The sequence below is a fragment of the Lepidochelys kempii genome, chromosome 23 (genome assembly GCF_965140265.1).
Source record: "Lepidochelys kempii isolate rLepKem1 chromosome 23, rLepKem1.hap2, whole genome shotgun sequence".
Classification (NCBI taxonomy): Eukaryota; Metazoa; Chordata; order Testudines; family Cheloniidae; genus Lepidochelys; species Lepidochelys kempii.
The window spans coordinates 4787646-4815452 of NC_133278.1; the positions used below are offsets into that span (position 1 = coordinate 4787646).

General features: G+C 58.5%; 2 protein-coding genes across 5 annotated transcripts in view; both read left to right on the forward strand.

Annotated features, from left to right (window-relative positions):
* The window catches only part of PRKD2 (protein kinase D2), a 31005-nt gene extending 19360 nt beyond the window's left edge, over positions 1–11645 (forward strand). For both annotated transcript variants that reach the window (XM_073321463.1, XM_073321462.1), the window contains 11 exons: positions 421–538; positions 4430–4507; positions 5564–5834; positions 6444–6496; positions 7639–7711; positions 8137–8243; positions 8634–8795; positions 9312–9410; positions 9929–10196; positions 10747–10832; positions 11328–11645. In XM_073321463.1, the coding sequence (XP_073177564.1) occupies positions 421–538; positions 4430–4507; positions 5564–5834; positions 6444–6496; positions 7639–7711; positions 8137–8243; positions 8634–8795; positions 9312–9410; positions 9929–10196; positions 10747–10832; positions 11328–11543 (1531 nt within the window). In that variant the 3' untranslated portion in view covers positions 11544–11645. The remainder of the gene's footprint in view (positions 1–420; positions 539–4429; positions 4508–5563; positions 5835–6443; positions 6497–7638; positions 7712–8136; positions 8244–8633; positions 8796–9311; positions 9411–9928; positions 10197–10746; positions 10833–11327) is intronic.
* Positions 11620–25990, forward strand: LOC140901960 (probable G-protein coupled receptor 132). 3 transcript variants are annotated; one of them, XM_073321464.1, is made up of 2 exons: positions 11620–12010; positions 24145–25990. In XM_073321464.1, the coding sequence occupies exons 1-2, from the start codon at positions 11620–11622 to the stop codon at positions 25134–25136; spliced, it is 1383 nt and encodes a 460-aa protein (XP_073177565.1). In that variant the 3' UTR covers positions 25137–25990. The 3 variants fall into 3 exon arrangements, with proteins under 3 accessions (XP_073177565.1, XP_073177566.1, XP_073177567.1); XM_073321465.1 differs by having other exon boundaries at positions 11620–11980; XM_073321466.1 differs by lacking the exon at positions 11620–12010 and adding an exon at positions 19506–19675.
* The last annotated feature ends 1817 nt before the right edge of the window (positions 25991–27807 follow it).

A 27807-nucleotide genomic window follows, 5' to 3' on the forward strand; every position in this document is an offset into this window, starting at 1 on the left:
CTCCCTAGCATCCTGGGTCAGGGCCAGAGGCCCCCTGGCTTCAGGCTACCACCAGCTAGCAGCTGCGTTTCCTGGTACGGGGAGCCAATATCCCCTGACTGCTTCACCTCTGGGTCTGGGGGACCTTCCCTGGGATTTCCTGTCCCCCCTCCAGCTCTGATGACCCTCAGTCCTGACCCACAGCCCCCACCTACCCCAGCCCTGGCCTCCCCCTGGTTCCCACAGCTCTACCGATGCTCCTCAGTCTCAACCCGCAGCCCCCTCCCAGCTGTCCCAGTTCCGTGTTCCCCCACCCACAGATCTGGTGATGCCCCTCAGTGCTGACCCGCAGCCCTCCCTATCCCCGTTATCTCAGCCCTGAGGTTCCCTGCCCCCCTCCCCACCCCCCGCAGCTCACTTGTCCGGTTGCTCTCCCCTCAGCTCCATGGGCTACATCCCGCTGATGCGGGTGGTGCAGTCGGTGCGGCACACAACCCGGAGATCCAGCACAGCGCTGAAGGAAGGCTGGGTGGTTCACTATAGCAGCAAAGACACCCTGGTGAGCGGGGCCGGTTCCTCTGGGGAAGCCAGGCTCAAGAGCTGGCTGCAATGGGACACTAAATTGTATTATACTGCACCGTCAGTAGGTGGTGCTGTGTGTAAAATACCCCATTTAAGCTAACCTTGGCAGTACCTGATGGACGCAGCCGGGGTGGGTAAGTGAGCTCCACAGCCAGGCCAGTTCTGGGACAGGAGCATGAGGAGGTGCCAGGAGTGGGACTAAGAACAGAAACAGAAGAAACAGCAGCCACAGTTGCAGACAGAAAGAACAAAAGTTGCAGGATCTCATCAACATGCCCCTCTGCAGCGCCCCACAGAACTTTATTTTTGACAAACCTTCACACTGGACAGACTGGAAAAAAGATTTTGCAAGATCTCGCATTGCTGCCAGTCAGAGAGATGACGATGAAAAGGTTCTGGCTGTGTTTGTTGCATACTTTATACCTCAAAGAAAGAGCATGTTTCCACCGGAGAATTCAAGAACCAGGGGGAAATGCTGAAAGTTTAAGAGCTCTGCATGCATTGGCTGAAAACTGTGTTTCTGGGAATGCAAAACATGAAAATATCAAAGACAGGCTTGTTGTTGGGTTAACAGATAATAATCTTTCACAGCAGCTATGATTGAGGAGAGATTTAACCCTAGCCACAGATATCCAGAGAGCAGAACAGTCAGAATTAGTCACACATCAGAACAAAAGGCAGGAGCAACTTGAAAAACCTAAAAGTAGCTTTGGCTTGTTTACACTACCAACATATGTCAGTAAATCTATGTTGCTCAGGGGTGTGGAAAATCCACACCCCGCCCGAAGCAGTTATACCAACTAACCCCTGCTATAGACAGCGCTATGTTGACAAGAGGGCTTCTCCCGTCGACATAGCTATGGCCCTCGTGAACATGGATTAACTACACTGACGTAGTGTAGTAGCGGGTTCACTGAAGTGCTACTCTGCAGCGTTTTAAGAATAGACCTGCCCTTCGAAGCTATAAACAGACACTTGAGAGTTAAATGTCATTATCATAAACCCCTGAGGCAAGGAGAGAGAACTAGGCTAAGAGGGACAAATTCCAGCTGCCGTGCCCAACATGTGGAAAAAGTCATATCCAGCTAGAGGCGCATGGTGTAATAATTGCACCAAATATGGACATTTTGCAGCTGTTTGCTGCACCAAAGCAGTCAGGGAGTTGACTTGTATTACAGACAATCAAGAAACATGGCTTCTGGGATCTATCACTGGTGATGATGTAGAGCCTGCCTGGAGAGTGAAATTAAATACTCATGGCAAGACTATTGACTTTAAATTGACTCAGGATCTGACGTCACAGTCATCTCAGAAGGGACTTACAATCACCTTCTACTTCTCCCAGAGCTGAAGTCACCTGACGCAGCTCTGACTAGCCCTGGAGGGATCTGAACTGCAGGGGCCAGTTCACCACAGAAACAACTTACAGAGACAAAAGCTTTGCCTTCAGAGTGGGATCAAAGACCCAGTCGCAGCGTGGCAGCCATGATGGGCCTAGCGAGGAGGGTGGAAGAACTCAACAGAGGATTTGATGATACACTTAAAGTCGTCCTGGTTAATGTTGTTTCGTTGTTATGTGGCTGATCAATTAGGGAACAGGCTCGTTTAAAGTTGCACAGTGCTCCCTTATAACGTTGTTTGGCAGCCTCCTGCTTTGTCCACTGCTTGCAGGAAGAGCAGCCCGTTGCAGCAAGCTGGTGGGGGCTTGGAACCAGGGTGGGCCGGCAGCCCCGCATCAGCTCCCCGCTCCCCTAAGTTCCCCGTGCATCAGCTGCCCGGCAGGCTATCAATTGCCTGCAGTTCAGCTGTCACTCCCCCGACTGCCATGTGCTGCTCCTGCCCTCTGCCTTGGAGCTGCTCCCCGAGCCTTCTGTTGCTGTGCAGGTGTGGGGGGATAAAAGGGGGGGCTAATGTCCGGGTGTCCCCTCCCCCCTGCTCCTGTCCCCCGCTTTCCCCATCTCAATAGAGCGGGGGGCGGGGGGGACACGTCAGGGCTCAGGACGGAGGGAGCTTGCTGGCAGCAGCTGCTGTCTCAACTTGCTGATCTACTTAAAAATGCAATGCACTTAGAGTGGGGTCAGTGTACTTAAAGGGGCAACGCGCATCTCTCTCTCACACACAGGGTGTGTCTCTGTCTCTGTCTGCCATGCTGTCTCCCCTTCCTCCGTTTGTGCTGCCTTGTAGTGTGTGAGGCCACATTAACAACAATGTGTTAACCCTGGAGGGCTCAGCCGAATGCTAGTTCATCATTTAGCAATAAGGCATTCCCTGGGAAATATCCCACCCTCTTCCACCCTCTGGCTTCACCACCTCAACCGAGCTTCACAATCATCATTGCTGTGTACAGTATTAAATTGTTTGTTTAAAACTTATGCTGTGTTTGTATGTGTGTGTGTGCGTGTTTATATAATGTAGTCTTTGGTGAACAAAATTTCCCTGGAACCTAAACCCCCCTATTTACATTAATTCTTTTGGGGAAATTGGATTTGCTTAACATCATTTTGCTTAAAGTCGCGTTTTTCAGGAACGTAACTACAACGCTAAGCGAGGAGTTACTGTACTGGGCTTTTGAAAGGCGATCCAGTACAAATCAATGTAAGAGACAATGCTGAGCCACACAGTGTACAGACACCTCTACCAGACAGAGCAGGGAAGAGATTAGCTGCAGATTTATGTAAATTCAGAGGATAGCATTTTGTGGTTGTTGTGGGCTGTTTTTCCAGGTATAGAGAGATAACGTACTTGAAAGACGGAACATGTTGCATTGTTATCGAGAAACTGACATGCCCGTTCGCTCCCTTTGGCGTTCAGAATAACCAGCGGTGGACAACGAACCACAAAGCACCACCGCAGAATTTAAGTTATTCCGCACAAAATATGGTTTTGATCATATTCCCAGCAGCCCACATTACCCACAAGCGATGGAGAGGCTGAGAGAGCTGGACAGACAGCCAAGGAAATCCTACTGCAGGACGATCCATTCCTCGCTCTTCTGCGTTACAGATCAACACCAACAACGGCTACTGGATCCAGTCCAGCACAACTCCTGATGGGAAGACAACTCAGAGCTACTGTTCCGACTTTGGAAAATACACACATACACAGAATCTCCGAAGTGCCCCGTCATGAGGAGAGTAGCCAAATCGCATAAAAAGGCTAAAAGAGCTCACAAACACTTTTATAACAGACGTCACTCAGTTAGAGAACTGCCCGCTCCAGAACCTGGTGAGCGTGTTCATGTCCAGTTGGGTAGAGAAGAAGGATGGACGCCTCCAGCTGCCATAAAGAAAAAGAATTCAGCGCCCAGGTCATACGTGATCGAGACCGACAGTGGAGATGTCAGCAGAAACCGTCGACATTGATAGTTTGTTCCTCAGCAAGAGCAAACTCTGCCGATGGCGGCTGCAGGACAAGAAGACGACTCCTCGAGGTTTCCAAATTGACCACGGTCCGTCGTTGAAACGGCCGGCCAGCCAGGTGGCCGAGTCGTTCCGCGTTCGGGTCGTGTAACTAGAAAACCAGCAGGGTTCAGAGAGATGTGACAGACTGAGCTGCCGTGAACGGCACAGACAGCATGACGGTGTGAATAGCGTACATGGTAGGAAGGGAGATGGAATGGGGTGTTAAACCATATTAGACTGTTGAGCGACTAGCTGTGTGTAACGTACTTTAGTTAAGCGAATCTTGGCTGGTTCAGGACCATGATGCCGGCCTGGGGTAGAGGTGGACTGAGGGGGCCCCAACTCCCCCTGCCCCCTTCCTCCCCCGCCTGCAAGCTGGGCTGTGACCATCTGCCCAGGGCAGAGCCGCCAGCCCCACGCAGTAGACACCCACATGGGAACTAAGTTCATTTCTTTCCTCTCCCCAGAGGAAGCGTCATTACTGGCGGCTGGACTGCAAGTGCATCACGCTCTTCCAGAACAACACCTCCAGCCGTTACTACAAGGTAAGCCCTCTTTGCCCTGCATGGGGCTTGGCCTCTGTGGGACCTGCCTGGTATGGGAGTCACAGGGGAAGAGCAACCCATCAGAGCCTACCTAGCCCGTCCCCTACAGCCTGTTCCCCCCCACCCCCCGGGGGTGCAGGAATTGTCCCTGTTCCCCTAGCAGAGATGGAGATGCCCCCTCAGGGCCCACTGAGCCCAACCCCACCCAAGGCAGAGTCATCCCCTACTGTGTGTTCCTCCTAGAGAGGTGGGGGGATTGTCCCTGTCGGACTACCCCAGGGTTTGTCGGTTTCAGTGTCCCCAGCCCTTCCCTTGGGGAGATGTTTCCCCAGCCTGGCTGATCAGGTTCTCCGGCTCCTCCACTGAGAGTTTCAAGCTGTCAATCCCGGCGAACCGTCCCTGTGTGTTGTCACCACACCCTTTGTGTCAGAGGCCCCACACTGATGACTCAGGCTGCTCAAAAATCTTTGGACAAAAAAGCCCTTTTTCCATCAAAAGACATTTTTGGCACCAAAAAAATAAAAGTTTAATTATTGAGGGTTGTTTTTTTTTTAATGGAAATTCTCTGCAAAAAGACACCCGCTTTCTTCTGTTGTTGGAGTGAGGTCGAATTCCCGCTGCCTCTTGAGTTCCCCTGCCCCTTCGTTTTCTTCCCCTTGGGAAAAGTTGGTGGGACGTGAGAGTGTGTGCTGGGGGGGGGGAAGCTGGGGGAGAGGGGGGCGTCCACTCTTTTCCTGCTTTCCACTTGAAAAGTTTTGGGGGAAAATATTTCAAAAGTCTGAATTTCTCTCAATTTTTTAAACATTTGACGAAAATATTTCCCTTATTTCCCACTGTCGGGAAAAAAAAAGGAAAGAACTCTGTTTTTTGTTTTAAAAAAATAGCGTGTGTGTGTGTGTGTGTGAGAGAGAGAGAGAGAGAGAGAGAGAGAAAATGAGGGAAATAAATGGAGGGGATCCCTGAAAGTTTGGAGGGAAATCAAAGGGCTCAGAAGCCAGGCTGGGCTGAGCTACTCTGCATTTCGCCCCTGAGCCTGTGAGTGGGTTCCCCTTGCAGGAAATCCCGCTGTCTGAGATCCTGGCGGTGGAACCAGCCCAGACCTCTGCCCTGGTGCCGCCGGGCGGCAACCCCCACTGCTTCGAGATCGTCACGGCCAACGCCACGTACTGCGTGGGGGAGGACTGCGCCCCCACCCCGTCCACCGCCAGCCAGCAGCAGAGCGGGGTCGGGCTGGAAGTGGCCATGGCCTGGGAGAGTGCAATACGCCAGGCCCTCATGCCTGTCATCCTGCAGGATGCTCCCAATCCTCAGGGACAGGCCCCCCACAGTGAGTGAGAGCCCCGGGGCCTGGAATGGGCTCTGGGGCAGCGGGGAGAGTGCCCCCTACCCTGCTCCCTGCAGCACAGCGCCCCCAGCACCGGGGTGGGTCACTGGGGCCAGCGCTGACTGCGAGGGGAGAGCGCCCCCTACCGAGCCCACACCCTGATCCCTGCAGCACAGCGCCTCCTAGTGCCTAACCCTCTCCCTGCAGCGCTCTAGGTGTCTCCCATCCGAGCGCAGGCTGGTCCCTGTTTGGATCAGCCGGGAGTCCAGCCCGAAGCACCAGCATCCTGTCAGACCCTGCTGGGCCTAGCCAGGCAGCGTCCCAAGTGGGGGAGGTGATTGTCCTGCAGGGGGTGATGCTGATCTCACCGGGGGGGCACCCAGACGGTCCTGGGGATGGAGCTTAGCGTCCGCATGGCTGGGAGGAGCTCAGTCCTCAGATGCTGCAGCTAGGGTTAGGGGCTGGGACGGGGGCGGGGACTTGACACGCCTTCCCCCATGTAGGATTTCATGCCCTGGACACAATATGCGGTGGGGAGGGGAATACTGATTTGGCTCAGGCCAGGCCTGTCTGGTGCCAGCTCCTAATCAAAGGCCCCTTTTCCCTTCCCAGGGCAGGCATCGCTCCGGATCTCCGTGTCCAACAGCCAGATCCAGGAGAACGTGGTGAGTAGAGGCCCCGCCCCTCTCTTTCTGCCCTGCCCCTTCTCTGTGTTTGTCCAGACCCAAGAGAACGTGGTGAGTAGGGGTTCCACAACCCCCGCCCCTCAGCTCTCTGTCTGTATATAAAGAGTGGAAAAATGAACCAACGGCTAAGGAGGAGCACAAAGGAATAGCATGAGCATGTAGGGACAAAACCAGAAAGGCTAAGGCACAAAATGAGCTACATTTAGCAAGCGACATAAAAGGCAATAAGAAGAGGTTGTATGGTTAGCTAAGGAGCAAGAGAAAGGTGAAGGAAAGTGGAGGTCCTCTGCTTAGCAGGGAAGGAGAGCTAAAAACGGGCGACCTCAGGAAGGTGGAGGTGCTTATGCCTCTTCTGCTTCAGTGGCCTCTGAAAAGGTTAATTTGTGACCTGGTATGTAACACAATTAATGGTAACGACAAAAGGGAAGGAGTGCAAGCTAAAATAGGGGAAAAAAACAGGTTAAATAAGGTAGATCTATTCGAGCCATCAGATGAAACTCACCTGAGAGTACTTAAGGAGCTAGCTGAAGCAAAATCTCGGAACTGTTGACAATTATCTTCGAGAACTCCTGGAGCATGTCAAAGGCTTTGTGAAAGTCCAAGTACACTATATCCACCGAATCATTCTTGTCCACATGCTTATTGACCACCTCAAAAAATTCTAATAGATTGGTGAGACATGATTTCCCTTTACAAAAGCCATGTTGACTCTTCCCCAACATATCATGTTCATCTGTATGTCTGATAATTCTGCTTTTTACTCTAGTTTCAACCAATTTGCCTGGTCCTGAAGTTAGACTTAACTGGCTTGTAATTTCCTCTGCAGCCTTCTGAAAAGATCGGGGTCCCATTAGCTCTCTGCCAGTCATCTGGAGAGGCTGATTTAAGCAATAGGTTACCTACCATAGTTAGTAGTTCGGCAATTTCATATTTGAGTCCCTTCAAAACTCTTGGTCCTGGTGACTTATTACTGTTTAATGTATCAGTTTGTTCTGAAACCAAATCTATTGACACCTCAATCTGGGACCCGCCTGTCTCTATGCTCCCCCCTGTATGTGTTGGACATCCTGCCCCCCAACCCTGGATGGGCTGACTTGACCCTTTTCCTTGTGCCATTGCAGGACATAGCCACAGTTTACCAGATCTTCCCGGACGAAGTCCTGGGCTCAGGGCAGTTTGGAGTTGTCTATGGAGGTGGGTTCGGGGGGAAGGCGGGATGCAGGGCCTGCCACTGAGAACCTCTGGGGTGGGGTGCGGTGGGTGTTTGTACAGGGATCGCTCACCCGGCAGTGTACTGAGATGCAGCTGCTTCTGGGGTGGAGCGCGGGCGGGGGCTGTTTAGTGGCTGCACAGGGATGCTGCAGACTAGTTCAGAAGGAAAATGGAAGAAAACTCCCGTGTCCAACCCTATTTTGGGTAGGGGAGACTAGCTGGCTTTGGGGGTGGGGAATGGGACATGGGGCCTTTCACCTCTAGGGGGCGCTGGGTCCAATCTACCCCCAGGGTGGGGGACTGGCAGGGTCAGGGGGTGGGCAATGGGACACAGGGCATCTCCCCTCCAGGAGGTGTTGGCTCCCCTGGGACGAGGACCCTAATGCCTCTGTTCTGGCCCCCACCAGGGAAGCACCGTAAATCGGGCCGGGACGTGGCAGTGAAGGTGATCGACAAGCTACGTTTCCCCACGAAGCAGGAGAGCCAGCTGCGCAACGAGGTGGCCATCCTGCAGGTGAGAGGGGGATGGACAGACAGACAGCGACGCCGCTCGGCTCCTCGCTCCCCCGCCCTGGAGAGAGCACACCCTTCCCCCCTGTGGGGCCCGCTTCAGGTGCCCCGGGCTTGGCTGGCTTAGGGGCACTTCTGAGAGCTGGTCCTGAGGTTGCTGCTCTCTGCAGCGAGTTGCATAGGTCTCAGCTCAGGTCCCAGCAGGGCAGGGAAACACCGGTTGAGCCAACCGCTCTGGGGCGGCTGTGCCGGCCGAGGCAGCGCATGGGGCTGGGGTTTGCCTGGAGCTGGGTGGCTCATGGGGGTCACCAGATCCAAAGGGGGGTGGGGCTGGTGGGCAGGTGGATTCCCTGCCCCCAGCCCCGCTTTTCTCTCTCCTCTCCCCGGCCCCCAGAGCCTCCGCCATGCAGGCATAGTGAACCTGGAGTGCATGTTCGAGACGCCCGAGAAGGTGTTTGTGGTGATGGAGAAGCTCCACGGGGACATGCTGGAGATGATCCTGTCCTCGGAGAAGGGCCGGCTGCCCGAGAGGCTCACCAAATTCCTCATCACCCAGGTGAGACCCTCCCCCCCACGCCCCCACCCCGAGCTGCCCCAGCACCGTGGCTTGTCCCTGGGGCTGCTGGATGGGGGAGTTCACCAGGACAGGCCGGGGGCATGTGGCTGTCTGTCCTGGCTGGAGGGGACCGGCCTTGCGCTGTGTGTCCGTCTGGCTGGCGGGGACCGGCCCTGCGCTGCTTGTCTGTCTGGAGGCGACTGGCCCTGCGCTGCGTGTCCGTCTGGCTGGCGGGGCTGAGCTCTGCTCGGGGGGTGTCCCTGCTGCCCTCTGGGATGGCCCAGCCCAGCCTGGTCCCTCAGCTCCTCCCTGGAGTGGGGTGCAGGGGGAGCAGGCAGCGCCCCTCCCTCCCCTCCAGCTGGCGGGGGCAGACCTCCCCTGCCCCAGGCTGCTCTCTCCCCCGTATGCCCCCGCCAGCCCCTGGGGGAGACCCCTCTGCTGGGCGGACGAGGGGAAAGGGCCCCTGTAAGCTCTTGGGGCAGCCCTGGCGATGTCTGACCTGCCCCATCCCGGCAGATCCTGGTGGCCCTGCGGCACCTCCACTTCAAGAACATCGTCCACTGTGACCTGAAACCCGAGAACGTGCTTCTGGCCTCCGCGGAGCCCTTCCCCCAGGTGAGACCCCTCCCCCAGGTAGACCTCTCCCCCAGGTTGGATTGCCCTGCCACCCTCCACAGGGACCAGGTGTGAGTGTCCCACCCCTGTGTGCCGGGACCCCCCCTCCCCCAGGTGAGACCCCTCCCTCGGAGACCCCTTCCCCCAGATGAGGCCCCTCCCGCCCCCCCTCGAGGATCCCCTCCCGTAGGTGAGACCCCCCCCCCACATCCCTCCACAGGGACCCCCTTCCCCCAGATGAGAGCCCCCCTCAAGGACCCCCCCACACTGTCTATAGGGACGCCTTCCCACACTCCCTCTTCCCCTCTGCTGTTTGTGACACCCCCATCTCACACTGTGGAGACCCCTTATCCCCCACCACTGCTGGGGCATTGGGGAGAGAGCCCCCCACGCCGCTCCCTGCAGCACAGCGCCCCCTAGCCCCTCACTGGGGCATCAGGGCCAGCCCTGCCCACTGGGGGAGAGCGCCCCCTGCTGAGAACCCTCCCCCGGCTCCCCCATTCCCCTCCCCCCCCCAGGTTAAGCTGTGTGACTTCGGCTTTGCCCGCATCATCGGTGAGAAGTCGTTCCGGCGCTCGGTGGTGGGCACCCCGGCCTACCTGGCCCCCGAGGTGCTGCTAAACCAGGGCTACAATCGCTCGCTGGACATGTGGTCGGTGGGCGTCATCATGTACGTCAGCCTGAGCGGCACCTTCCCCTTCAACGAGGACGAGGACATCAACGACCAGATCCAGAACGCTGCCTTCATGTACCCGCCCCACCCCTGGCGCCAGATCTCCGCCGGAGGTACCTGCCTTGGGGGGAGGGGGGCTCTTGCTGGGGGGAGGGATAGCTCAGTGGTTTGAGCATTGGCCTGCTAAACCCAGGGTTGTGAGTTCAATCCTTGAGGGGGCCTTTAGGGATCTGGGGCAAAATTTGGGGCTTGGTCCTGCTTCGAGCAGGGGGTTGGACTAGATGACCTCCTGAGGTCCCTTCCGACCCTGATATTCGATGATTTCTATGACCTGCCCCCGGTGTGTGTTCTAGTTGTGTGGGGGGGTGTCTGTTGTCTCCTAGTGGCAGGACCCAGCCACTACAACAGCTGGCTGAGGACTCCCAGCTATGGGGTTTGCACCTCAAGCTCTAATGGGGGGGGGCCCAGACCCCCTGTGAGGGGGCAATACCCCCAGCTGACACCCCCCATCCCTGCAGCACAGCACCGCCAGCAGGAAGGCCTGTGTTGCCGGGGTGCCGTAGCCGCTATCCCCACGCCCCGTGGCTTTCCCCAGGGCAGACTCGGGCCCTCCCCGCCCCCGCAGGCTGCTCCATGACTCCCCCACGCTCTCTCCCCCTCCAGCCATCGACCTGATCAATAACTTGCTCCAGGTGAAGATGAGGAAGCGCTACAGCGTGGACAAGTCCCTGAGCCACCCCTGGCTCCAGGTACGTAGGGGTGGCCCAGCCATGGCCCAGCAGCCTGCCCCCAGACCCGGCAGCATCCCCCGGCCCTGCCCATGTCCCGAGCCATCACCTAGGGGAACGCTCAGGAGGAGTGTCACTATCGCTATGGAGAGGTGGGGAAACTGAGGCACAGAGAGGGACTGGGACTTGCCCAAAACTTGGGAATGGAACCCAGGAGTCCTGGTGCCCAGCCCCCCCCCACTGCGCTCTAACCACTAGACCCCACTGCCCTCTTACACAGCTCACAAGCCTGCTGCTGTTGCCCCTGTGCCCAGTATGGTCCTGCAGCCGCTGCCCTTGGTTGCAGCAGCAGAAGGGATTACGGAGCAAGCTGGAGGTGGTGGTTCTGGTGTTGTCCACCGGGGGGCAGCACGGGCACATGCCCCAGCTGGCCCAGTGAAAGGCAGTTCTGGTGCTGTCCAGCAGGAGGCAGCAGTGACACACCTGGTCCCTGTTAACCCCTTACTGCCCCTGCAGGATTACCAGACGTGGCTGGACCTGCGGGAGCTAGAGACCAAGATGGCCGAGCGCTACATCACCCACGAGAGCGACGACGCCCGCTGGGAACAGTTCGCCGCCGACCACACCCTGCCCTACCCCGCCCACCTGCGGGCCCCCCAGGGGCCGCCCCCCGAGGAGGAGGAGGGGGAAGGGGAGCTGCAGGGGCTGACAGAGCGGGTCAGCATTCTGTGAGCCTGGCCCCCCACCCCGTGGCAGAGAGAAGACCCCTCCCCCTGCTCCGGTGGAGGGACAAGTCGGACCCCTGGGGATGGGGGTGAAGGACACCCCTGCCCCTGCTTTGTGCTGTGGGGACGCGGCTCCCCCTGCTGACGCCAGAGCAGACAGGACGGCTCCCTTGCCCCGGCTGGTGCAATGTGAAGAACACCCCCGCCTGCCTACCTGCACGCCCTCCCTTGCCCACGGGGGCCACCCTGGGGACCCTGGGCAGGCGGCCCTAGGGCTGAGGCGAGGCAGGTGGGGGCCCGGAGATGGGCTGGGGGCCCCAGGACATGGCGAGGGGCCTTGGCAGGGAGTGACGCCCGGCACAGCCGCTGAGGTCGCTTGGCGCCCGTCTGGACGGCCCTCGGATCCCGTGGCGCCCAGGCCAGTGGAAGAATGGAATAGAAGAGGTCAGCGGCCTCAGGGAGGGGGCCTGGCAGGTGGGCCCAGGCTCCTGGGGATGTGGGTGGGGGCCTGGCGCCGTGATCAGGGGCTGAGGGCATGAGGGGGTGGAGTTCCAGGTGCATGTCGGGGGCCTAGGGATGGCTGAGGGGTCCCAGCGAGGTAGTTAGGGGGTTGGGGGAGGGTGCAGGACGTGCTAGGCTCCCATGGTTATGAAGTGTGGGGGGTCCCAAGGGCGTGGGGTTGGTGTTAGGGGCCTGAGTTATTAAGGTTTTGGGGGGAATAGGGGCCCCTCTCTGCACCCACTTTCCCTGGTGCATCACTCTGGGGGCAAAAGGGGGTGTCTCCATTTTGGGGAGCACAGAGGGAGCTAAGCCCTCCCCCTCCAGTCTTCAGCGGGGTAGAGGGGAGAAGCGTCTGTCCTCAAACCCCCCTCCTCCCCCGCCCCCAACCCCTGCTGGCTCCAAGTCGTCTTGGCCAGACTGAAGCCACCCTAGGCGGAGCCCTGATGGATCTTGGTGCCCTGCTCCACATGTGGCCGGCATGGCCATGTGCATCCTGGCCTGGGCACACATGTGTTCACGGCGGGGCCAGGGGAAGGGCGAGTAACTGACGAGGCCGATCGAGCTGGGGCTGATCTACGCTGCCCTCCGGTCGATGCTCATTTGGGGACGTGTGTGTATAAATAAATCATGAACAGAACCCACCCAGCCTGCCTTTGAACTGAAATGTACGCGACCCCCTGTGCGGGGTGACGCCGAGTCACGCCCCCCCCCCCAGCTGGAACGGACGGGGTGGGGGTGATTGCCCCGCACTAGAGCTAAAAGCCCCAGGTATTGCTAGGGGTGACCCTGCCCCACTGTAGGGCACAAGGTGCTGCCTGGCGCAGGGCTGGGGGTCACGCTTGCTGAGGAAGCGCCTCCGAAAGTTTCAGATTTAGCCACGCTCCGAAGTTGTGCTCAGGAGCTATGGTTCTAATCCTGCTTCTCCCGCTGGCTGCGGGCAAGCCCCTTCCCTGCTCTGTGCCTCGGTTTCCCCAGCTGCACAATGGGGATAATGGCACGGACCCAGCTTGGCAAAGTGCTCTGAGCGCTCCGGCGGGAAAGGCCTTGATCCGAGTTACGGGTGGTGGTTTGTTATCTCGTGTGGGGTTTTTTTTAAAGCAGTGGCACTGAAGCTCTACAACCCGACTCCATGGGTCGGGCGGGAAAACAACTGGATCCTTGCGGGTTGGGTCAGCTCTGCTTCCGCCCGGGGGGGCTGGCGTGATGGCAGCTCCATGCCCTGCTCCGGGCGCACTTGGGTAGTGTTTGCTTGTGGCCTAAAACCAGACCTGAGCCGCTCTCTAGCATGGACGCTCGTTGTATCACTTGAAAGTTGGCTTGCGCCTGTAAATTGACCGGCTGCAGCTCAGTTGATAGATACCAGGTTTAAAGTGCTTTTAAGGCATCCAGGTGGAAGAGTGAGCACAGCCTCGTGTCCGCCAAGGGTCTCCCGTTCGCACCCCTGACACAGGCACTTGGGCCAGGAGAAAATCGGTGTGTAGAGCCAGTCTCAGTGGGTATCCGGTCCCGCCTTTGGGGCGACTGGGGCTCCGGGGCATTAAACATGCCCCATGCAGGAGTTGTTGGTGCTCGGCTGCCTGGGTAGCTGAGGTGAAGGGAGGTCCGTTTGGAAGCGCTTGGAGCCCAGGGTCGTGCCCGTGAAGCCGGGGCCGGTGGCTGCTTTGGGAAGCATGGCTGGGATTAGCCCACAGGTGTCGATTTTTTCCCCCTATTCGGATCTCTCCGTGTTACAGCCAGAGAAGAGGTAGAGTTTGTGACCATGGAGGGCAGGCTACTGGGGCTCTCAAATAGTAACAATCCCTGGCACTTTTCAAAGGAGGGGGGTCTTAGTCCCATTTTATGGCTGCGACAACTGAGGCAGTGTGAGGGGATGGGTCATGCCTGTGGCAGGCTGGGAACAGACCCCAGCACTGCCCAATCTGCTCAGCCTCACGAAAAAGCCGCGTGAAAGCACCACGCAGAGCCGCTTTGCTGGAGGGCCCTGGATTGACCCTGGTCCAAAGCTAAACAAGCGCAGTGACAGGAAGGCAAAGCAAATGCCGCGTGAGCCCCGCTAGGCCGCTCTGCAGAGGATCTGAGTCAGTTACAGCCCGCCCAGAGGTGGGTTGGCTCTTTAGCTCAAGCTGTACCAGGTCCTGCTTTTAGCTCAGGAGGGCCCCGGTTCAATCCCCAGGCTGTCAGCTGAGGGTGGTGCCTGGCTCCAAAAAATCAGTCTGTGGGTTTGTCCCCAGGCAGTTCTGCTGTCGCTAGACAGAGCCTAACTTCGCTGTCTCCAGAGCTCTGGTTTCCCCAACCCAAACACCAGATCCCGTCTCTTAGGATACTGTGTAGTGTCCTGAAATAGTGGTAACCCTTTAAATAGTTGGTGAGCCCTCTAGAAGCGCTCACTGTGTTCCAGGTTTTCCCCGAGTAGCCGTGTGGCTAGGTAGCAGGGGCCGGCTAGTCAGGAGCTGCGGTTAGACGGACCCCACTGTGCCCATGCAGGTTCTTCCTTCCAGGTGGAGCTGGGAGCACGGCCTGGCCTGAAGGGTGCCCACCCCTTCCCATTACAAGCCCCCCGTTGGCAGTCCCTTGGCCTTTCCCAGGCACTAGCTGGTTTGGCCTGGAACGGCTCATGCTGGGCATCTGCTGTAGGTTCAGACCTTTTGGGTGGGGGGTGGGGAATTGCACCCAAGACGTCTGAGCCAACTGTGAGACCGAGGTGCGGGAGAATGACTTGTCACTTGCCCGGGTGAAAACTTCTGGCCCCCCTTTCTTTGTGCAGCTCTAACGCTCCTATGGGTTGGAGCTAGGGGGCAGGGGGGTGAGGGTCGCTCTGAGGTCAGAGATGTGCTGGTCCCAGTCCCAAGCTGGTGGCTTTCCCAGTTGAGGTGTTGGTTGACCTTGTATCTAAGGACCAGGAGGCAACTAGTCAAAGGTAGCTTTAAGCCCATCTCCCTTAAAGGGCCATCCCGTCCCCCGACCACTAGGCTTCAGGTTTAGGGAGACGAGGTGAAATATGTGACCCTCCACAACGCCAGAAGGTGTCTTGACTACCACTTGCCCCCACCCCTGCATCTGGGTGGGGAGTGGGGGATCTAGTGGGTTAGAGCAAGGGGGAGCCAGGACTCCTGGGTTGTGTTCTGAGCACTGGGTGGGGAATAGGTTCATGTGGTTAAGCAAAGGAGAGGTAGGGAGGCTTCTATTCCCCAGCTCCTCCACCAACTCATTGTGTGAGCTGAAGCAAATTTCATCCCTGCCCCGTGCCTCAGTTTCCCATCCATAGAATCTGAGGCGAGAGAGTGCGACACCCCTGCATCTGGCAGCTACAGAGTTGGTTGGGAAATCTTTTCCACAAAGGCCAAACCCACCCCTGAACCTGAGCATGGTGTGCTGGGGGGGCAAATGGTCTCCCGGTGAAAACCCAGTGCTAAATAACCATCACTCCTGGTTCTGAGCCATCGGTTGGTTCTGAGAAACTCCGGCTCTCGGCAGTGCAGGGGACCAAATGACTCTGCGTCATGCCAGGAGCCACACTGGAATTGCCGGGCCTGTCTGCATGGTGCCAGGAGACAGCGTTGGGGGCCGTGGGCCGTCCCCTGCACCTGGAGCCATTTCTCAGTTCTCTGCTGCTGTGAATCCCCTGTGGCTGCCAACGTAAACAGGAAACCACTGAGAGCAACTGTCTGGGTGGGGGCCTTGGTACACCCGGGAGCCAGCGCGCCCTGGCACCAGGCCAGTGTAGCCCCCAGGGACCCTGCCAGAGATAAGGGCAGGGGAGCACGGCGTTCCCAGGCCTGCAGTCGTGACCAGTGGGTGGCAGACGGTCACTGGGGGTGCACAGACTGGGCTGGTTCCTGGCTGCGCAGCCGGCATGACTCACTCCTGGCTGACATGTGAATCATAGAATCATAGCATGTCAGGGTTAGAAGAGACCTCAGGAGGTATCTAGTCCAACCTCCTCCTCAAAGCAGGGCCAACCCCAATTAAATCATCCCAGTCAGGGCTTTGTCAAGCCTGACCTTAAAAACCTCAAAGGAAGGAGATTCCACCACCTCCCTAGGTAACCCATTCCAGTGCGTCACCACCCTCCTAGTGAAATAGATTTTTCCTAATATCCAACCTAAACCTCCCCCACTGCAACTTGAGACTATTGCTCCTCGTTCTGTCATCTGCCACCACTGAGAACAGTCTAGACTCATCCACTTTGGAACCCCCTTTCAGGTAGTTGAAAGCAGCTATCAAATCCCCCCTCATTCTTCTCTTCTGCAGACTAAATAATCCCAGTTCCCTCAGCCTCTCCTCATAAGTCATGTGCTCCAGGCCCTCCAATGTTTCCACATCCTTCTTGTAGTGTGGGGCCCAAAACTGGACACAATACTCCAGATGCAGCCTCACCAATGTCGAATAGAGGGGAACGATCACGTCCCTCGATCTGCTCGCTATGCCCCTACTTATACACCCCAAAATACCATTGGCCTTCTTGGCAACAAGGGCACACTGTTGACTCATATCCAGCTTCTCGTCCACTGTCACCCCTAGGTCCTTTTCCGCAGAACTGCTGCCGAGCCATTCGGTCCCTAGTCTGTAGCGGGCCATGGGATTCTTCCGTCCTAAGTGCAGGACTCTGCACTTGTCCTTGTTGAACCTCATCAGATTTCTTTCGGCCCAATCCTCTAATTCAGTGGCCCACAGTCTTTCTGTGGGAATAGCATATTCCTATTCCCAGAAGACTGTGGCGGGTGCCAGACATTTCGCTGCTGAGAAGCAGCAATTGCGCCCACGGGCACCGCGTTGGGGACCCCTGCTCTCATTTGTCTAGGTCCCTCTGTATCCTATCCCTACCCTCCAGCGTATCTACCCCTGCTCCCAGTTTAGTGTCATCTGCAAACTTGCTGAGGGTGCAATCCACGCCATCCTCCAGATCGTTAATGAAGATATTGAACAAAACCGGCCTTTGGGGCACTCTGCTTGATACCGGCTGCCAGCTAGACATGGAGCCACTGATCACTACCCATTGAGCCCGACAATCTAGCCAGCTTTCTATCCACCTTATCGTCCATTCATCCAGCCCATACTTTTTTAACTTGCTGGCAAGAATCCTGTGGGAGATGGTGTCAAAAGCTTTGCTAAAGTCAAGCAATAACTACTGCTTTCCTCTCATCCACAGAGCCCGTTATCTCGTCATAGAAGGCAATTAGGTTAGTCAGGCATGACTTGCCCTTGGTGAACCGTCAGTTTGGGGGGTTTCTAGCAGCTCGTGTCTTTCAGGGCATCCTCCGGCCGCCCCTCCACGCACTATCTGGCCTGTCCGTCTGGGGCTGCTGAGGGCGGCTAGTTTAGTACATGAACGGTACAGGGGTACTAACCCTGGGCTTGTATTTATCCAGCACCTCTCAGCTGGCAGGAGCGCAGCGCCCGGTACAGGCGATCCATGGAGGGGCTGCAGCCATGGCTGAATTGCAGCCACTTCTGGGCTGGGATGGGGTGCGGACGGCAAACGCAGCCATTTGGGGCGCTGTCTCCCCCGCCCCAACCCAAGCACCACAAATCCTCCCCTCCCCTCCCCTCCCTCCGCTCACCAACAGCCCCTCGCTTTTCCCTGTAGCTCCTCCCCCGCCCAGCTCCCCTCCCCCTCCATTTGCTTCAGTCTGGTCTGAGTGCTGGGGGGGACCTTATTCTCTCGGAGGCAGTGCTGACCCCATACCCCGGTGTGGTGCTACAGGGCGCCCTCAGTGCTGCCGGGAGTGGGGCGGGGGGCTCGGCAGGGGGTGCCGTGCTGCAGGAAGTGCTGTCCTAGCATAGGTCCCCACCCGGGCCCTTTTCCTGGGGGTATCAGGCCGAACCCTGGCCCAACTCCCGCAATACCGCCTGCCCCCCCCATGCCCTCCACCACTCTGATTCGGGGGGCACCGATTGCTCCCAAGGGGGCTGTGCTCAGCGTCCGCTCCCAGGTGCAGGGAACCAGGCCAGGTACTTCCCGGGCCCCGAGCCACTCACGGCCCTCAAGTGCTTTTGCTTTATTTGCCTTCACATTTTTGGCAGCTTGGTCTGGGCTCTCCACAGCCTGGCCCTGCCCTCCCCTCCCTAGTTCTCCCCCCACCACCCACAATGCTCCATGGCCTGCCCCCCCTGCCCCGGCCGCCTTTCTGATATACAAGAATTAGAGATCCCAGCCCCAGGCAATGCTCCTGCTTGTCCCTGGGCAGGGGAAAGATGTTTTGGGCCTTTGAATTATGACCCCCCCCTGCACAACCACCTACCACCCACCCACCATCCATCCACCTACCACCCACTGTCCATCCACTGTCCATCCACCCACCATCCATTCACCTACCACCCACTGTCCATACACCTACCACCCCGTCTGTCCATCCACTGTCCATTCCCCATCATCCTTTCACCTACCACCCTGTCCATCCACCCACCCACTATCCATCCACCTACCACCCACTGTCCATCCACTGTCCATCCACCCACCATCCATTCACCTACCACCCACTGTCCATACACCTACCACCCCGTCTGTCCATCCACTGTCCATTCCCCACCATCCTTTCACCTACCACCCTGTCCATCCACCCACCCACTATCCATCCACCTACCACCCACTGTCCAGCTACCCACCATCCATCTACCTACCAGCCACTGTCCATCCACCTACCACCCCGTCCATCCATCCCCCCACCCACCATCCATCCACCTACCACCCACTGTCCATCTACCCAACATCTTTCCACCCACCCACGTATCTCCCATTGATGGATCCAGCCAGCCATCTACCCCCTGCCACTCATTCAGCCATGCCCCTATCCATTTAGCCACCCCCACCCCTCCGCCCATCCTGCAACGGGGACACCATTTCACCGCGCTGTGACAGGGCCCTCATTTACCCCCAGAAGAGAAGGTGAAGTGGCCATATCCCCCATGGGTGCGTGGCATTAGGGGACTGTGTGCAGCAGCCGTGCAAGGCAGCTGTGCGGTGGTCATGCCTGGTGTTGAGTGCCTGGGCACAATGGCCGTGCACGGTGCGAGGTGGCCGTGCGTGGCATTGGGCGAGTGTGCACAGCGGCTGTGTGTGACGATAGGCGAGTGCGAGCGGCAGTCGTGTGTGTGTGTGTGTGTGTACACTGCCCGTGCTGGCATGGTGTGGGAACGGGGGCACTGAGCCGTTGGCGATGGCAGCCCCAGCCCCGGGTGCTGCGTCTGGGAACGTCAGCAATGTTTCCCTCTTGCCAAGAACAGGTGGGCTGGGCAGTGCTTGCCTGCCAGCCCTGATCGCCCCCCGCAGGGACCTCAGACTTCCGCCTGCCCCAGGGGCAGACGGGCCCAGGGCTGGGCCACCCCCCCAGCCAGCCCTTGGAAACCCCCTTTCCAGTGTGTGTGTGAAATCCCGGCCCGTGCTTCTTAGAAATCGGTAGTGCAGGGGTCGGGGCGGGCAAGGGCGCTGGCTGGCGAATGGCAGTGCAGCAGGCAGAGATGCCAGCCATTCATACGCCAGCTGAGGTAGCGGGGGTGGCGGGCGTGGGGGAAGCCTTTGAAGATGCAAAGGAGCCAAGATCTCAGGACGCATCTGTGCCCCTGAGCTGCACCGGTGCCAGCATCCCCCCAGGCTGGGGGCTTCCACTCAGCTCTCCAGAGACCTTCCCTGGCGGCTTGGTATGTTGCTGTCCCCCACTTCCCCCTGCTCTTGAGATCAGTTCCTGGGGAGGGGAAGGGAAAGGCTGGGGCAGGTGGCTGTACAGGACCCCTTCCCCCCGCCCCAAACCATGCATGCTGCCTAAGGGGCAGGGGTCTGGGTGGGGCAGACATGGGGGATTGCCTGGTGGAGCAGGGGAGGGAGTGGAGGGGGGGGGCGGTGAACAGTGAACCCCTCCCTGCCAAATGCCCCCTCCCCCAGGGCCCCACAAGTAAATAAACTGCAGGGGGTGCAAATTGGGGAGGGGGGGTCTGAGTGGGAGATGAGGGCACATGTGTTATACCGGGGGTGGAGGATGGGAGGGTAAATAGAGGTAGGGGTTGCTACAATCACCCCCCCCGCAGCTGTCTTGGGGCCACAGAGGTGGTTCCCCAACTCACACAGACATAGGGGGCAGAGGCTGAGCCGAGCCAGCTGTTTGCCCCCCAACTTCTCCCAGAACCGGCACCAAGCCCACCCCATCCTCCTCCCAGGGCCCTGCCCCTTTCCAGATGCCAGCATGCCCTTTACACGCACAACCCTCACAGCACATGCGTCCCCCACAGTACACAGGCTCCCTCCCCCACATCATTGTTACACGCCATCCCCTGTGACAGACACACCACGTTTCACACCCAGTCCCCGTGCAGCTCCAACACCCACAGCCATGCAACCCTGCCACACGCACTGGGGAGGCTGCTCAGCCAGAGATCCCCAACCACTGGACAAGGGTAGGTTGGAACCATTATCCCCTGTGCTGCGGATGGGGAAACTGAGGCACCGAGCGGGGAAGTGACTTGGCTAAGGGCAGCGGCAAAGCCAGGAATAGAACCCAGGCAATCTGACTCATAACCCCCCCACGGCAAACATTTTCCCTTCCCAGGAACAGAACCCAGCTCCCACCACCACCCCCGCTCTGACCTCTAGACCCCAATTCCCTCCAGGAGCTGAGGACAGAACCCAGGCATCCTGATTCACAATTCCTCCCCCAACCCTAGTCCCCTCCCTGAGCCAGGAACAGAACCCAGGAGTCCTGATTCCCCAGCCCCCCCTGCTCTAACCCCTAGACCCCACTCCCCTCCCTGAGCTGAGGCTAGAACTCAGGATACCTGGCTCCCAGGCCAGTGCATTGTCTGTTGGACCGCCCTGCTTCACACAGATACCCCCCGGTCCCCATAAAACCTGCCAGCAGCATGTGCCACCCTGGCCCCCCATTGGGGACAGTGCTCCCTAGTGCACACAGCGCCCCCCAGAGGCTGCCAGCCACAATTCTGCTCCCGCTGAGGGAGATCCCCCACTCGCTGTGCGGCAGGATGGGGCTCCCTCCCCCACAGCCGCACGGCCAGCTGCCACGTGCGCCGTTCACCGCGTGGGGCACGTGTTCCGTGCTCGGGCTGCCAAGGCAGAAAGCCGGGCCCCAGGGAAGTGTCATGGGCTGGGAAAGGAGATGGTCGCACCGCAGCCTGCCTCGGCCGCCCTTAAAGAGCCAGGGCCTGCGTGCTGGAAGCCGGGTGTGTGCGGGGTGGGGGCGAGGTTGTGCAGTGGCCCGTTGGCGACATGCACGGGCATGCTGAAGTGGGAGGCCTTGGGAACGCCAGAGGCACGTGGGCTGTTGAGGTCCTGGGCCAGGGTTTGTTGTGTTCAGTGTCGGCTGATGGGCTCGTCCCACGACAGCCAGTGGACAAAACCCTTGGGAGAGCTTTTAAAAAAAGATAGTTACGTATTTGTATCACAGTAGCATGTACAAGCCCCAGTCATGGCCCAGGCCCCCATGGCGCTAGGAGCTGTACATTTGTATTGCTATTAGGTATATGACAGTAGTGCTTAGAAGCCCCGGTCATCTGCTAGGCCCCCCCCACCCCATGGCACTAGGAGCTGTACATTTGTATTGCTATTAGGTGTATTATGGTAGCGCTTAGACGCCCCAGTCATGGCCCAGGCCCCCATGGCACTAGGAGCTGTACATTCGTATTGCTATTAGGTGCATTATGGTAGCGCGTAGACACCCTGGTCATGTGCTAGACCCCCCCCCATGTCACTAGGTGCCATAATTTGTATTGCTCTTAGGTGTATTACAGTAGCGCCCAGGGGCTGCAGTGTGCTAGGCGCTGTACAAGCAGAGAACAATGATCTTGTGTTTTCTCACCTGTCTGCTCGTTGGTTCCCCCCACCATGTGTGAGAATGACCGTGAGGCCGGCTCCCTCTCATGAATCGCGAAGAATGCGGACTCAGTGCATGTGCGTGTGCATCCCACATATGTCCTGCCAGGAGTGGTAGATACGCTGCAGGGCAGGGACAGGATACAGAGGGACCTAGACGAATTAGAGGATTGGGCCAAAAGAAATCTGATGAGGTTCAACAAGGACAAGTGCAGAGTCCTGCACTTAGGAGGGAAGAATCCCATGCACTGCTACAGACTAGGGACCAAATGGCTAGGCAGCAGTTCTGCAGAAAAGGACCAAGGGCAGAGGTGGGCAAACTACGGCCCGTGGGCCACATCCAGCCTGCAGGACCCTCCTGCCCGGCCCCTGAGCTCCTGGCCCGGGAGGCTAGCCCCCAGCCCCTCCCCTGGTGTTCCCTCTCCCGCACGGCCTCAATGCACTGCACCGCCGGGCCCAGGCTCTGGGCGGCCGGGCAGGGCAGTTGCAGAGCCGTGGCCTGAGCCGGTGCTCTGGGTGGCACGGATGTACCGCTGCCAGCTATCGGTGTGCCAGGCAGCGCGGTAAGGGGGCGGGAGGGTTGGATAGAGGACAGGGGAGTTCGGGGGTGTGGTTAGGGGTGTGGAGAGGGATCAGGGTGGTCAGAGGGCAGGGAACAGGGGGGTTGGATGGGGCAGGGGTCCCTGGGGGGCAGTCAGGAATGAGAGGGGGGGTTGGATGGGGTGGCAGGGGGCAGTCAGGGGTAGGAGGTCCTGGGACAGGGAGCAGGGGGTGGTGGATAGGGTAGGAGTCTCGGGGGGCAGGGAACAGGGGGGTTGCATGGTGCAGAAGTCCTGGGGGAGCCGGCAGGGGGCAAGAAGCAGGGGGGTGTGTGGATAGGAGGTGGGGGCCAGGCCACGCCTGACTGTCTGGGGAGACGCAGCCTCCCCTAATGTTCCCTCCATACAATTTTGGAAACCCGAGGTGGCCCTCAGGCCAAAAAGTTTGCCTGCCCCTGATCTAGGGGTTACAGTGGCCGAGAAGCTGGATATGAGTCACCAGTGTGCCCTTGTTGCCAAGAAGGCCAATGGCATTTTGGGATGTATAATTAGGGGCATTGCCAGCAGATCGAGGGACATGATTGTTCCCCTCTATCCACCATTGGTGAGGCCTCATCTGGAGTACTGTGTCCAGTTTTGGGCCCCACACTACAAGAAGGATGTGGAAAAATTGGAAAGAGTCCAGCGGAGGGCAACAGAAATGATGAGGGGACTGGAACACATGACTTATGAGAAGAGGCTGAGGGAACTGGGGTTATTTAGTCTGCAGAAGAGAAGAGTGAGGGGGGATTTGATAGCTGCTTTCAACGACCTGAAGGGGGGCTCCAAAGAGGATGGAGCTCAGCTGTTCTCAGTGGTGGCAGATGACAGAACAAGGAGCAATGGTCTCAAGTTGCAGGGGGGGAGGTCTAGGTTGGATATTAGGAAACAGTATTTCACTAGGAGGGTGGTGAAGCCCTGGAACGGGTTCCCTAGGGAGGTGGTGTCGCTTCTGTACCCGCCTGCCCCACATCAGTTAATTTTCTGTTCCCAGCCCTAACTTCTGCCCCAGCCCATCTCAGTTCTTCCTCCCAGCCCCACATCTGTCCCTTGTCCCCCAGACCCATGTCAATTCTGCCCCCTCGCCCCTCAGACCCACGTCAATTCTGCCCTCAATCCCACTTCTGCCCCTTGCCCCTCAGACCCATGTCAATTCTGCCCCCAACCCCACTTCTGCCCCTTGTCCACAGGCCTATGTCAATTCTGCCCCCTAGCCCCACATCTTCCCCTTGCCCCAAGACCCACCTCAATTCTGCCCCCCAGACCCATGTATAATTCTGCCTCTCCAGCCCCACATCTGTACCCAGCCGCACCTCTGCTCCTTCTACAACTGTGGATGCTGTTCCCCGCCCCGGGCCTGTGGGGAAGGGCAGCTCCAGCAGGGCCACCTTACTGCAGAGATGGCAGGGGAAGGGGGGAGCGGGGCCACCCACAGACTCCTCTCCTCCCTCCCCTCCCCCCAAAATCCTGTAGGTATGTGCCGGGGGGGGGAGGGGAGGAGCCTCTGCCGGCCTTCTGCAACTCTGATTGGCTGCTCTCCCCCCAAGCAAGTGGGAAAGGACAGCCAGTCAGCTGGTGTGTGTGTGCTGCCCCCTGCTGGCGGGGACGAGCCCTGCTCCCTGTGCAGGGGGCGCGTGTGCTCTGAAGACACAGCTGATTCGGGGGCTTGGGGAAGTTCCTCACTGCTACTAAGCCCCCCTCTCTCTTTGCAGCGCCCCCCCTCCCCCGCAGCACCATGCTGAATGCCAGCGCCCCCTGCCCGTCCAACGCCTCGCGCTGCGGGGTGGATTTCCAGGCTGGCCAGGAGCTGGTGGTCTCTCTCTACGGTGCCGTCTTCCTGCTGGGCCTGGCCACCAACGCGCTGACCCTGTGGCCCATCGCGCAGCAGGTGCGGCTGGGCAACGTGCTGGCCGTCTACCTGCTGGGCCTGGCCGCCTCCGACGTACTCTATCTGCTCACCCTGCCGCTGTGGATGCTCTACGTGTGGCGTGGGCACCGGTGGACCCTGAGCAGCCTGGCCTGCCACGCCGCCGGCTTCGTCTTCTACTCCAACATGTACGTCAGCGTCCTGCTCCTCTGCCTCATCTCCCTGGAGCGCTACCTGGCCGTGGCGCACCCTCTCCGCTCCCTGGGGCTGCGGAGCCGCCGTTCGGCCGCCGTCGCCAGCGCCGTGGTGGCCCTGCTGGTTTTCACCTTCCACACGGGCATCGCCCTGCGCTCCCCGGAGCCGGCCAACGCCTCCTGCTACGACAGCTACCCGCTGCAGCCCGGCGTGGCCAGGTTCAACTACTTCCGGGTGGCTGGCGGCTTCGCGCTGCCCTTGCTGGTCCTGGGGGTCTCCTACCTCAAGATCTTCCAGGGGGTGCGGGCCAGCAACACCCTGCTGGACTGGCAGAAGGCCAAGGTGAAGCGTCTCTCGATGGGCGTCATCGCCATCTTCCTGCTCTGCTTCGCCCCCTACCACCTGCTGCTGCTGCTGCGGACAGTGGCCTCCGCAGTGCTAGATGGCTGCTCCCTCTGCTCCTTCGAGCAGCAGCTCCATCTGCCCTTCTCCCTGGCCCTGGCCCTGTCCAGCCTCAACAGCGCCCTGGACCCCGTCCTCTACGCCCTGGTGAGCGACAGCATCAAGGGGGACCTACGGAAGGTGTTCGGCTGCGTGGCACGTGCCCCGGCATCCGGAACAATCACCTCTCTGGCCTTGTGACCGGGGCTGGCATGGCACCGACCGAGGGAAACTGGATCGGGGATGTCCGATGGCACCAGAAGGGGGAGCTACGTGCTTAGGAACATCGGCCTCGCCCATGGGAGAAAGCCCGCAGCGCCATGCCCGATGGCACCAAGAGACGCAGCTGGATCCATGGGCGGATGCCAAAGACTGGAGGGGTGGGGTCTGGGGCCCAGCAATGGCTAAGGGGGTGGATTAGGTGGCTTGCCAATGAGGCTGCATAGACGGGGGCATTGTGGGAAGGGGACAGCCCTGCCTGGGAGCTTGCGCTCAGCGGCCGAGCGGTCGCTCTGTCGCTGGGATCCCAGGCACGGCATGGGGTTTGTGGGGAGCGAGGAACTGAGAACTCTGCCGAGAACAGGGTACAGGACAGGAGGTGCTCCAAAGAGGGCAAAGGATTATTTAGCAGGAGCAACGAGGGGCAATAAAGACAGGGCGGGTACAGGAGGATGTGATTCCCTAACAGCGAGGCTGGGGTATCCTCTCTGCCGGGGATGGAGCCCATCTCATCGGGGGCTTAAATTGAGGGGCCCATGATGTTGAGAAGAGGGCGTCTCCCCCCAGCAAGGGATAAACGGGTAACAATCCCTCGTTCACTGTCCCAGCACTAAAGTGTGGTCTGGGGCTGGACATCAAGTTTTGTAGGTGACTTTCACTGCAACAACCACTGATGAGCATCCTTTAAACCTTTTCTTACAAGGACCCTGAAAAAGACGGGAAAACAGTCCAAGTCCTAAAGGAGGCTTCTCTTTTAACGAGGTCTCAGTGTCTGTAGCAATAGAAGGTTGTTATAGGTAACAGCCTCTGTTTGACAGTCTATTAAATAACATGAAAAGGGGGATGAACTATTCTTATTTGGGGGGGGGTGGGAAATACAAGGGATTTCTGATGGTCTGAAGCCGCTGGTGGAGTCCGATTCTGCCTCCTTTGAGACAAACACCCATGAAAGGGGAGGGAAAAGAACAACCAAGACAGGAAACGCCAAGTCTGTCGCTGGTGCCATCTCTCTCCTGCAGCCTCCTTGCTGGAGAAACACAGGCCCAGCCCATGGGCTGATCAGCCGCTCTGAGACCTGGCAAATTTGTAGCAGCGTTGGGGCTGTTTAGGGCCCTGCTTTCCGCGGCCTCTTTGGTCGCAGGCTTGCAAAAGCTAGAGTTGCATTGGGTGGTGGAGCCGGACGCTGATCAGACAGCTGGCAAAAGGAGGGAGGAGGAAAGAGGGCAAGGAAACTGACACATGGGGGGTGGTGGTGGGAGGGGGCAGCAGGGAGCAAGTCTCCGGCCCCTGGTGTGCCGGGTTTGGCCAAAGCAGCTGGAGAATGATGAATTCACACTGGAGCAGGTGCAGAGAAAGGCTGCTAGGCTGATCATCATGGCTCAGCGTGCTGATCTCATCAGAGGAGTCTGACAGAGCGGGGCTTGTTTCGTCTAAACCCCAGGCTGCGGGGTGGGGGTGGGGGGGTCCGATTGCCAGGGCGGGGTGTCCCTGGGGAGGGAGAAAAGCTAGTGAAGCTAAGGAGAATGTTGGCACCAAATGGGGAGAAACTGATCAGCTCAGGCTGGTTTTTCTCAGGAGAGGAGGGAGGGTCGGGGGCAGTCTCCCAACTGGAGCCGCGGCAGGACAGACAACCATCATCCGCAAAATCGCAAAACCATCCGGGGTCCTCTCTTTGGCCAGGTCTGTTCAGGAGGGCTGCCAGGACCAAGGTAAGAAAGGCCCAGTGGTGCCCGGGACATGGTGGAGGTGGCAGCTGTGATATAAACATGCTCTGCGCCAGGCTGGCAAATCTCTCTGGCCAACTGACGCGCATCCTGGTGACTTCAGACATTTCCTCCCATTTCTAGACTCTTTCAGCCCGTTGCCATGCCGACCCCTGACATTCCCAGGGGCCCTGCAGCCCCCTTAGCCACACATCTTTTAACTTCAACGATCCACCCCGGATCTGCCCATTTGTCGCCAGCTTTTCGGACTCAGTTCCCGGATCAGGCTGACAATCCAGGCGTCTTGACAGTGGGCCCTGGAACGCTGGCCGATGGGACTGCCTCAGCTGCGTATGCCGGCGCTGAGATGCTGCTCACGGCACTCTGGGCCATACAGACTGCAGGGTGAGTGCCCAGCTGATGAATAAAGACCAAGATCCTGAGCCTTGTCCTTTCTACTCACCCATGGGACCCACTAGGAGATTCCCCCTCACCACACACACGTCAGATCCATGAACAAACTCTGTCAGGTCCAAGACACAGGAAAGATTTGGATCCACCGGGACGCGAGGGGACGGAAGTGTGGGGAGCCGCAGGGTTTGCCTGGCTATGAAATTGGTTTCAGGTGGTGTCGGTGCCCCCCGGGTTGTTATTGACGTGAGCTAGGGGAGATCAATGGGCCCCAGACCAGGGTCGCATCGGGCCCTGTAGCACTGGGCACTGCATAGGCCCAGAATGAAAACACGGTTCCATGCCCTGAAAGGTTCACAGGGCATGTCTGTGAGTCGCAGGTGTAATTTCTGGCTGGAGGAGGCATACTGAGCAAGCTGGCCCACTAAAAAACCCCATGGTGTTGTCGTGGCTTCCCGGGCGGTGGGATAGGCAAGTACAATCCTGGCCGAGATGCTAGCTGTGTATTTCAGCAGCTCCCGCTCCCGCCGCAGTGGCCA